Source organism: Echeneis naucrates, chromosome 22 (genome assembly GCF_900963305.1).
Source record: "Echeneis naucrates chromosome 22, fEcheNa1.1, whole genome shotgun sequence".
Taxonomy (NCBI): Eukaryota; Metazoa; Chordata; class Actinopteri; order Carangiformes; family Echeneidae; genus Echeneis; species Echeneis naucrates.
In genome coordinates, this window is record NC_042532.1 from 21,616,258 (window position 1) to 21,627,192 (window position 10,935).

Here is a 10,935-nt window from a genome sequence, read left to right on the forward strand (position 1 = left end):
CATTCATTCACAGATGAAAACATTATTTCTGAGGCGCGTTTTTGTTTTATTTTGTAAATTCATATGTCTTTCTTCCGGTCTAACTGCCGCTGCTTTTAGTCCTTCTCAGTCGAATGAGGACTCATCGAGCATCAGCCCCGCCGACATCGGAGCTCTACCGGATGTTTCCGAGTGAACTTCCGTCCGGTTCGCGTCGAACCGGCTCAGCTCCAGTTTCCTGTTCAGTTTGACAGGAAGTTTGTTTTTCCAGTCTCAAAGATTATTCCTTTAGTTTCGAGCTTCGGCCAGTCCGGCGGGTCGATAGCAGAGCAGCAGCCGCAGTGGACCGGACTGTCATGGCCGACGGTGCTGGAACTTTCTACCGGGCTGCCGCGGCTCCGCCTTATACCGGATAAACCCCGGACAGATCCCGGCTAGCGGTGGGATGTTCGGCTGCCTGGTGGCCGGCCGCCTGGTGCAGACGGACGCGGTGCAGGTGGCCTCGGATAAGTTCGTGTTCACGCTGCCGGACTATGAGAACGTGAACCACGTGGTGGTCTTCATGCTGGGCACCGTGCCGTTCCCCGCCGGGACGGGCGGCGCCGTTTACTTCTCCTTCCCGGATCCGGCCAGCGGCTCCCCGGTGTGGCAGCTGCTCGGCTTCATCACCAACGACAAACCGAGTGCCATCTTCAAGATCTCCGGGCTGAAGGTCGGGGAGGGCGGGGCGCACCCGTTCGGCCCCGCCGCCTCCTCCCCGTCCCCCTCAGTGGCTCAGGTCGGGGTGTCGGTGGAGGCTCTGGACCAGCTGGCCCAGCAGATCCCGGTGTCCGGTGCCGCCGTGTCCTCGGTGGACTCCTTCCTGCAGTTCACCCAGAAGATGCTGGACAGTTTGTTCAACTTCGTGTCCTCCTTCGTGGTGACTCAGAGCCAGATGACACCGAACCCCACCGAGACCTTCATCCCGTCCGGCTGCGTCCTCCGCTGGTACGAGAACTTCCAGAGGCGGATGGCCCAGAACCCGAACTTCTGGAAGAGCTGATCGACGGAACCGGCAGAGGACTGTGTCTGCAGTGCCTCAATAAAAGTCTGTGCTGGTTTTCACCCAGATCTGGCCTCTTTCATCTCTGATTCAGAATCCCGTTTGAATCCAGTCCCCATCAGAACCAGCAGCAGAAGGTCCGGTTTGGACTTTAACAGTTTGTGTGAAACTGGAGGATTTTCCAACCTGGCAACCTAAAAATGAAACCACCATCATCTGGAGACATTTTATGAAAAATAAGTTCACATAATTTTTCACTGTGAAAACTTTAACCAAAACAACCCACTTCAGGTTGTCCCTCCAGTTAAACCTCCAACCGGGCTGCAAACAGGTTGTTACTGACATGTATTATCAGGTCCAGTTTTGGGAGAGTGTTTTTCTTCGGTCCTCGTGTTATCAGGTCCGTGGTGCTTTCGTTGTTCTTTAAAAGGTGCTGCCATTAATTCAGTTATTAGGTGATATTTTGAACAAGCAATCAAACTTAAGACTAAATGTGAGAAGGAAAGTCTTTTTGATCAGAGTTTGGGGAAGTCTGAGACCATAACATTAAAAATGATTTATTCTTAATGAATTATTTCTTGTAAATGAATAAAAAGGTTGTAAACCTAGTTTGGTGGATCTGTGAGTCCAGAGGGGTGAACTACGAAGGAAGCTCAGCAAAGCTGGGCTTTCTTTGGTCAGCTGGCGCCAACCAGAGATAACGAGCATCCCATCGGTGGTAATCGTCTTGATTTGTCCACCCAGGCTTTCCTCAGCAGGTCTGTGTGTGTTCACATTAAAGGGGGCGTTGAGGCCGATTACGTGCCACATATTTCAGCCAAGAGGAGCAGATTATGATCATGGAGAGCTATGAAGAGTTCAGACCGATAAGAACAGCTAAAAGAACACCGTTTCCACAAACAAGGCAAGAGAGGAAACCTGACAAAAAAATGTAGATCCTGTAAGGTGATATAGCCAATATAATATAATTTATCATATAAGTTGAATTCCCTCCCTGACATTGTCTCACAATGAAGGATCCATGGAAATCACTTAGATTAGGGCCAAATCAAACAGATTTATTTGATTTGTCTTATTTGTGATAAAGTCTAAGTCTAATTGGTGTTCTATCAGTTATAGTGCCAGCAGTGCAAATCTGGACCAAGAACAAGAATGTCATCCAAAGTGGTTTGTATTCATTTCATAATATAGTGTAATGTGGATCATACACTGCCTAACGTGTGCGTTAATATTATCTGAAGCAAACGAAGAAAAATGAGAGGAGAAAGACTGGAGGGGGCAAACATCATGGAGGGGACACAACAGGATATTCAGTCAGACCCTGGAGCTGGCAGCTCCCAGCAGCTGTTCTCTGTCCAGGGGATGTATAAGTGCTTTGGTGGTAAAATACTAAATGCATATTTAATCCAAATCCAAACTTTTCGAACACTCAGATATGAGCCCAGTTGTTGGTTTGGCGAGATTCTCCGACTTATATTTTGTATTTAATAAACTCACACAAACTGTTTGTTTTTTATTTTTATTTTTTGTCACAACACCACATTTATTTTTATCAGAATGTGAGGAATGTAAAAGCTCTTTTGAAATGTTTCTTTAAAGGTCCACTGAACACAAAACATCTAAGAATTCCCTCTGTGACTGTGTGTCTGTGTGTCTGTGTTGCGTAACTAATCCAAAGCCGACGAACTTCTGGTCCTTCGTTTGTTCGCCCGTTTCCGGTTCAGACGCTGGACGGGGCTCTAAAATTCCGGGAAATCGTCGGTCTGTCGGCTCACCTGAAGCACGAAGTCATAGAGAAAAAAGGTGAGAAATCACTGAGTGTGATTTAGATTAACACGAGGAAAGAAGTTCGGGATCTCCGGGTTGAGTTGAACCAGGATATCCTAGAAGTGTTTATCACTCCGAGTTTGTCTGTTGTGTGTCTGCTGTGTATCTGCTGTGTATCTGCTGTGTGTCTGTTGTGTGTCTGTTGTGTGTCTGCTGTGTGTCTGCTGTGTATCTGCTGTGTGTCTGTTGTGTGTCTGCTGTGTATCTGCTGTGCGTTTGTTGTGTCTGCTGTGTATCTGCTGTGTGTCTGCTGTGTGTCTGTTGTGTGTCTGTTGTGTGTCTGCTGTGTGTCTGTTGTGTGTCTGTTGTGTGTCTGCTGTGTATCTGCTGTGTGTCTGTTGTGTGTCTGCTGTGTATCTGCTGTGCGTTTGTTGTGTCTGCTGTGTATCTGCTGTGCGTTTGTTGTGTCTGCTGTGTATCTGCTGTGCGTTTGTTGTGTCTGCTGTATACCTGCTGTGTGTCTGTTGTGTCTGCTGTATATCTGCTGTGTGTCTGTTGTGTCTGCTGTGTGTCTGTGTCTGTATATCTGCTGTGTGTCTGTTGTGTCTGCTGTGTGTCTGTTGTGTCTGTGTCTGTATATCTGCTGTGTGTCTGTTGTGTCTGCTGTATATCTGCTGTGTGTCTGTTGTGTCTTTTGTATATCTGCTGTGTGTCTGCTGTGTGTCTGTGTCTGTATATCTGCTGTGTGTCTGTTGTGTCTGCTGTATATCTGTTGTGTGTCTGTGTCTGTTCTCAGGATGTTGCTGCTGGTTGGACCGGTCCTTCTTCTGCTCGGACTTTATTTTCTGCTCCACATGACTCTTCTGAAGATGCCCAGATGTAAATCAACTGCACAGCTGGAGGGAAAGACGGCCATCGTCACCGGTGAGTTCAGGACAAAGTGGACAACAACACGACATGACGTTCAAACAATGAGCCTGCTGCTGTTCATGAAGTCTTTGTCTTCCACCTGAGGACGGTGGTCCGTCCACTGACCCGTCCACTGACCCGTCTCCTGGTTCTGCTGCTTCCAGGAGCCAACACCGGCATCGGGAAGGCCACGGCCAGGGACCTGGCCCGGAGGGGGGCCAGGGTGATCCTGGCCTGTCGGGACAAAGGTCGAGCTGAGGCAGCCATCCAGGAGATCGTCCAGGTGAGCTCAATCATTGTGTTTGAAAGGTAGATAGTACTGAGGTCTATGGGAAAATGTCCCCCCTCCTCCCTTATATTGAAGTCTATAGGAAAATGTCCATCCTCCTCCTCAGTAAACATTTTCCTGATGAGTTTATGGTCTCAGTCTGAAATACAACATGATGTTCATTTTTTAGATTGCTCCATTTAGGGGGAGGGGAGGGGATGGGGGCGGGGCTACTGTGTGACTGACAGACTGGACTGCCTAATCAGAAAAGGGTCCAGAGCAGATCCACCTTCTCCTTGTGGTTTTCTAACTGCCTCTTGTCGGCCAATCAGGAAACGGGGAACAATCAGGTGACCTTCATGCAGCTTGACCTGGCCAGTCTGAAGTCTGTCCGGTCCTTTGTGGAGGACTTTCTCCGGACTGAGTCCAGACTGGACCTCCTTATCAACAATGCAGGTCTGGTCCTTGTTATCAGGAGCCTAAACTGGGATTTATTAAAATGCCTTAAGATAATTCTAGACCCAGGAGTTTTTCCTCAGACTCTTGCTGGTGTTTCTCTCTCCAGGTCTGATGAATGGTGGAAAGACAGAGGAAGGGTTCGGGATGATCTTTGGCGTCAATCACCTGGGTCACTTCCTGCTGACGGTGTTGCTCCTGGACCGACTGAAGGCCAGCCGGCCCAGCCGTGTGGTGAACGTGGCATCTGAGGCCTACAAGTTCGGGAAGGTGGATTTCAACTGTCTGAAGACCCACAGAGCTCTCAGGCTGGGCTCCACTGACTACCATCTCTTCCAGAGCTACTGCCACAGCAAACTGTGCAACATCCTGTTCACCTACGAGCTGGCCAAGAGGCTGCAGGGCACTGACGTCACCTGCTACAGCCTCCACCCAGGTCTGTACAATACAGCTGCTCAGGGCCTTTGTGGTGGAGGCAAATCAGAAAAAACTAAAAGATGTGAAAATGAAGAATGAGAATCAAGTTTGATTTTGTTCTTCAGTGCAGTCAGTGAATTAGTGTGTGAAGAAGAAGGACTGATCAAATGTAACGTTGCCAGCAAGGCGCTCAGACTGTACGACCGACGTCATGAGTCTTGTGGCGAGCCTCATGACACACACAAAACCAGAGCAACAACAAAATGCTTTAAAGTTAGAAAGATCATCTGTGTGTTTTTCTCCCTCTGTCATAACAAGAAAAAAGACATCCATCAAAAAAGGTTCAAGGTTCCCAGAAGGAACATCAGTCTCCAGGTTTTCAGTGTTTTTCTCTCCAACCTAAAACTCACTTCACTTATCATTTCTCCAGAAACTCATCAGGAAATCAGTTACTGAGCTAAATCAGGGAGAAGGATGGACATTTTCCCATAGACTTCAATACAATCAGGCTTCTGTTTACAGCCAGAGTTGCTGCCTCCTGATGGTCAGAAGGAAGCTTTAGGACTCTTCTGCATTGACTTCACTATCCAGCACCAGAGTCCAGGTCTCAGTTTAGAGAGACTGATAGTTACTGTCCTGGGTTTGAACTTTGACCTTTCTATCTTTGTGTGGGTTAGGGTTAGGTGCAGCTCAATCAATCAAACACTTTATTTGTCCCCGAGGGGCAATTTAAAAGGCATGAAGAGCAGCATTATAGCAAACAAGACATCCGACAACATAAAAACATTCATAAGTGCTTCAGTGAAAATATTCTAGCAGCTGTCAATTTCAAAGTGCTCTATGCATCCATTAAAGTGCTGAGTGCATTCAGTCTGACAAGGCGCTGGGTTAGGGTTAGGGTTAGGGAGACATGGAGGGGTCAGTGTTCGGAAGTTGGACTGCTGTGGGAACAAAAGTGGCCCTCCTCCTTTGCGTTCTGCAACGTGGACAACGCAGCCTGCGTCCTGATGGGAGGCACTTGAACACAGACTGTCATGTGTGTGAGGAATAATGTATGCTCCTGTGAGCGGTGCGGATTGTTTGCTGGTCACAAAAGGCAGCCAAAGCTCTAACAGGATGTCCAATAATTTTAGAGCAGACTTTTGTGACGCTGAGTAAGCGTGTCCGATCTTGCAGGCTGATGGCGCGAAACCAGGAGATGAATGAGAATGTTAGTGTGCTCTCAATGAAGGATTGGTAGAAAGGAGAATGTCTTTATTCACGCCAAACGATCTCAACTTCCTGAGCAAGTCTCTGTCTCTGGTGGCACTTCTTGAGGATCTCCTCATTGTTGGAGGAAAACCTCAGAAGGCCGTCAAATATTGTGCCCCAGTACCTGTATTCCTCCACCAACTCCACAGGCTCCCCCCGGATGGTGGTAGTGAGACCCTCTGCCTGCTGGAGAATGCCACGATCACCTCTTTAGTCTTGGTTGAGTTCAGCTGGAGACAGGCGCCATCACACCAGGTGATAAAATCCTGAAGTACAGAGCCATGATGCAGGTTAGAGACAGAGAGCAGAACTGTGCCGTCGGCGAATTTCACCAGATGACAGTTTGGCTGGGTGGACCTACAGTCATCGGTGTCGAGGATGTAGAGCAGGGGCGATAGGACACGAGCCGGTGGAGGTGTGGAGGATGTCGGATCCATTAACAAACACTCTCTGAGACCGGTTGGTTAAAAAGTCAATAATCCACATAATGACCTGGTGATCCAAGTTGAAGTGGGTTATTAACTTCTTGGCAAGGATGTGTGGCTGCATGATATTAAATGCAGAAGAGAAGTCCACAAACAGGAGACTGGCGATGGTGTTAGGGTCTCCAGACGTGAGAGGATGGTCTCCAGGATAAATATCTTGGCATCATCCACTCCCCTGCCAGCCCTGTATGCGAGCTGCAGTGGCTCCATCATTGGCTCAACAGTGATAAAGTTTTTGATTATCCTCTCCATCGCCTTCATCACCAGGGAGGCTGCACTGCTGCCACAGGATTGGCTGATTTGGTAGTGACATCACTTCACTGTAATGATGTGATTTTGTGAGTCCCCGTCTGGACATCTGACGTCTTTGGTTCTTGTTTTTCTCTGCAGGACTCATTAAGACTGAAATCGGTCGATACAGCGGTTTGTGGTGGAGGCTCATCCTCACTCCCTTCGTCGTCCTCTTCTCTTTGGATCCTGAGTCCGGAGCTCAGACAACGCTCCACTGTGCCCTGGAGCAAGGCATCGAATGTCTCAGCGGGCAGTACTTCTCCCGCTGTGCCCCGGTGCTCGACATTGAGTCAAAGGCCAGAGACGATGCTGTGGCCAAGAAGCTTTGGGAGCTGAGCGAGAGTTTCTGTGGTCTGTCAGAGAGCTGAGCGTTAAAGTCCGATTGGAGACACGTGATTTCATTCAGTGAAGTGTCCTTTGATGTCATTTTTAAAGATACACTCTGATAATAATTAATACTAACATTATGGAGAGTGGCTCTCTTTAAATGGAGCTGCAAGTGAATGGATTTATAATCAGCATCATTTTTATCACTGATAATAAAAGAGCACCCAGTTTCCACCGCGCTGTGTTTTCAACACCTGAAATTCTGTTTTTAATCGCACGGTGCAGGTCCAGGTCTTCTGTTGGAGTCTGTGTGAAAGGTTTAAATTCACAAAATTCACACAAAAGTCTGAAATGCATTTAGTTTCCTACAGTGTGTTTGTTTTTGTGTCATCTGAATAAATCTTCTAAAATATCTGGTTGGATCTGGATTCCTCGGGTGGGGCTCCCCAGAGCTCAGTGGGAGAAAGGTCAGAGAGCAGCCGGGAGTTTCAGGTGAGAGGCGGAGGATCCGGTCGGACCGGACCGAGCGGTGCCTCACCTGCCCCCCCCACAGGCAGGAAGAACCGCCCCGGCAGGTGAGCGCTTAAAGCCGGGCAGGAGAGGCGGCGTCAGTCCGCAGGAACCATGCTGGGACTGCTGCTGCTGGTCGGAGGGCTGCTGGCCGGATACATCGTCCTCAGTCAGACGCTGTTGAGGAGGGCCCGCTGCAGAGGGACGGCGGCGGTGGCCGGAAAGACCGCCATCATCACAGGTGAGTACCACTTCCGCCGGCGGGGCGGGGCCAGCCACGTCCTGTGCTTCTTACTGCACATCGATTAAAAAAACAAACCAAAAAAAAAAAAAGTTTTATGACGCAGTCACCTCCGTCATTCAGCCTTCAGGTTCCTCGAAAGACTTCAGCCAATCACGACGAAGCGCTGTTGTCATGGTGCCACAAAATTCAGTGAGGGTCTGACGTCACGTGACGTAATGTCGTCCAACTTTATGACCATCACGGCCGTGGGGGCAAAAAACAGTTTGGAGTTTTTATGGTTAAACTTTTTACCAGAAGGGCAAAAAAGAACTTCAGCCAGAGAAATGATCGGAGTCTGTTATTATTATTGAATGAGTTTATTTTATGTTGTTTTAACTTGTAACTCATCAGCTGTTTGACCCATAAACGCCTGAGACAGAAGCTAGTAAAATAAGGTTTGTTTGTTGGTGCTCTAGAGCTTCTAGAGACTGCAGATAAACCTGGACCTGGATCTCAGGGTTGCTGTTTGAGTCCTGAGTTGACGTCCTGTGTATTAAACGGGAAGTCAGCTGGTCTGGAAATGAAACCATTTAATTGAAGCTCTGTCCCATGAGACTCCCTGGTCCTGGTCTGGATCTGGTCCTTGTACCTGGAGGACTTCCTGTCCTGGTCTGACGGTCTGTGCTCTGGGTTCAGGAGGGAACACCGGCATCGGAAAAGCCACAGCGTTGCATCTGGCCAGGAGGGGAGTCAGAGTCATCCTGGCCTGCAGAAACCGGGACAAAGCCGAGGCCGCCATCGCAGAAATACAACAGGTAGGAGGGAAACCAGAGGAGCTCACTGAGGTTCAGCTGAAATTTAATGAGCTTCAAACTGTTGTAAAAACCCTGAAAAGAGCCAAACAATCAGTTAAAAAGATGAATGTGAGTTAAAGTGGGCAGAATAAAGCTCAGAGTCCAGATCAGCTGCAGATGAAGCAGTTCCACACAGTCAGCGTACACCTTCCTCCTCACCTGACACCTGACACTGATCTTATTTTGTAGACGACAGGAAGTACTGATGTTGTTTACATGCACTTGGACCTGGCCAGTCTGACGTCCGTCCACAGCTTCACACAAACATTCCTGAAGACAGAGGCCAGACTGGATCTGCTCATCAACAACGCTGGTGCACACACACACACACACACTTTGTTGTTTTACTTCTGTGTTTGTCCATCATTCCTGTTTTAGTCGTCTATATTTGAACTCATTTAGTGAATAATTCAGGTGTAATATTTGTACACTTGAAGTATGATAAAGTTTTCTCAAATAAATGAGGAAGTTGTCACATGTCAACATTGAAAACCTTTGGACGGCCCCTCCAACAGGTTTGGTGGCTGATGGACGCACTGAGGACGGCTTTGGTATCCAGTTCGGGGTGAACCACCTGGGCCACTTCCTTTTGACCTACCTGCTGCTGGAGAGGCTGAAAGAAATGGGGGGTGGGCGGGTGATCACGCTGTCCTCCATAGCTCACCGCTGGGGACACATCGACTTTGAGGTGAGCTCTGAAATAAAAAACACAACAACAGTGCTTTATTCGTTACCCGACTTTAAATTCATTATTCTGTGGAAATGACTACAAGTACTTTTACTGTGACACTTGAACTTCAGGTGGTGTCTCTGTTAGCTTCAGTTAGTGTTGTTGTTGATGATGTGTGTGTTTTCAGTCTCTAGCGGTGAACAGACACCTGGGCACAGGCAGGTACAGCTGGCAGTTCTTCCAGGCGTACTGCAGCAGTAAATTGTGTAACGTCCTCTTCACCCACGAGCTTGCCAAGAGGCTGAGAGGAACCAATGTCACCTGTTACAGCCTCCACCCAGGTAACCGCTCCTAACTCTGAACAAGCCCAGACTTCTCCCTGCTGAAGCTGCAGCTTGGTTTCGTGTGTGTGGTGGGGCTGGGCGGGGCTACAGGTAGAACATGTCTCAGGTTCCTGTTCCCGCAGAACTGACCCCGTCTCTTCCTGTAGGGATCGTTCGGACCGAGCTGTCCAGATACGTCAGCCTGTGGCAGAAGGTCTTCATCGAGCCCGTGGCCCAGCTGCTGTTCCTGGACCCAGAGGCCGGAGCTCAGACCACATTGCACTGTGCCCTGCAGGAGGGAATCGAACCTCTGAGCGGACGATACTTCTTCTGCTGTGCTGCACAGGAAGTGTGTGCCAAGGCCAGAGATGACGCCATGGCCAGGAAACTGTGGGAGGTCAGCGAGAAACTCTGTGGGCTGAAGTGAAGACTCAGATCGCCCCCGTGTGGATAGATTATTAAATTATTAGTATTAAATCCATGAGGAACTGCTTTAACTGTTTGTTGTGCTGTTCATGTGATCTGTGTAAATATACTCAGAACAATCGCCTGCTGTGTGTATCGTTCTTCTCACTGTTTTAAAGACACAGTGGATGGTGGTGGGATCAGAGGTCAAAGAGAAAACTGTTTCCTCAGCACACGCCGAGCTGACCCCGCTGTGGTTGACATCTGAACACACACCCACCAGCCCTAATGTTACGACCCTGACAATGATTACCTGGTACCATGGATACCTGTCAGTGGGCGGGGTCAGTCAGGCAGCAGTTGCTTATTCCTGCAGTTGATGTTGAAACTGAAAAATGGTCCATCGTGAAGATGAGAGAGACTTTGAGAAGAAGCAGAATGTGATGAGGAGACGAGTCAGCTCTGAGGGATGGGTTGGTCCAGGTCCAGGTCCAGGTCCTGGTCCAAGACCAGGACCAGGTCCAGGATCTAATAACAACAATTTTTATTCTGCATCAATGAAGAAACAGCAGCAGGGAGAAATAGGAAAAAGGAACAAGCAGATAATCTCACTGTTTCCAATCAGCCTGTAGAACATTTTAAAAAAGGACTTCAAAATATTAAATGTTATTGTTATTATTATGTGACTGCCTGGACTGTCAGCTCCAAGACGGTTTCTTTTTTATCATGTTTCCTGATCTGAGTTTCGTTTCATGTCC

General features: G+C 48.4%; 2 protein-coding genes and 1 long non-coding RNA gene across 4 annotated transcripts; 2 read left to right on the plus strand and 1 right to left on the minus strand.

Moving 5' to 3' along the window:
• The first annotated feature begins 129 nt into the window (after nt 1–129).
• hikeshi (heat shock protein nuclear import factor hikeshi) lies at nt 130–2,664 on the plus strand. The gene has a single exon (XM_029494540.1). It carries the CDS (start codon nt 425–427, stop codon nt 1,019–1,021), a length of 597 nt encoding a protein of 198 aa, XP_029350400.1. The 5' UTR covers nt 130–424; the 3' UTR covers nt 1,022–2,664.
• LOC115036366 (retinol dehydrogenase 11-like) lies at nt 2,043–7,602 on the plus strand. Its single transcript, XM_029494539.1, has 7 exons — nt 2,043–2,188; nt 2,700–2,824; nt 3,585–3,712; nt 3,862–3,980; nt 4,298–4,421; nt 4,531–4,857; nt 6,965–7,602. Exons 1-7 carry the CDS (start codon nt 2,174–2,176, stop codon nt 7,231–7,233), a joined length of 1,107 nt encoding a protein of 368 aa, XP_029350399.1. The 5' UTR covers nt 2,043–2,173; the 3' UTR covers nt 7,234–7,602.
• Nucleotides 7,603–8,289: 687 nt separating this feature from the next.
• LOC115036368 (uncharacterized) lies at nt 8,290–10,487 on the minus strand. 2 transcript variants are annotated; one of them, XR_003840390.1, is made up of 3 exons: nt 9,562–10,487; nt 9,378–9,474; nt 8,290–8,812 (listed from the first exon to the last, which is right to left on the minus strand). It is a non-coding gene; the product is annotated as an uncharacterized LOC115036368 (long non-coding RNA). The 2 variants fall into 2 exon arrangements; XR_003840389.1 differs by having other exon boundaries at nt 8,939–9,474.
• Nucleotides 10,488–10,935: the final 448 nt, after the last annotated feature.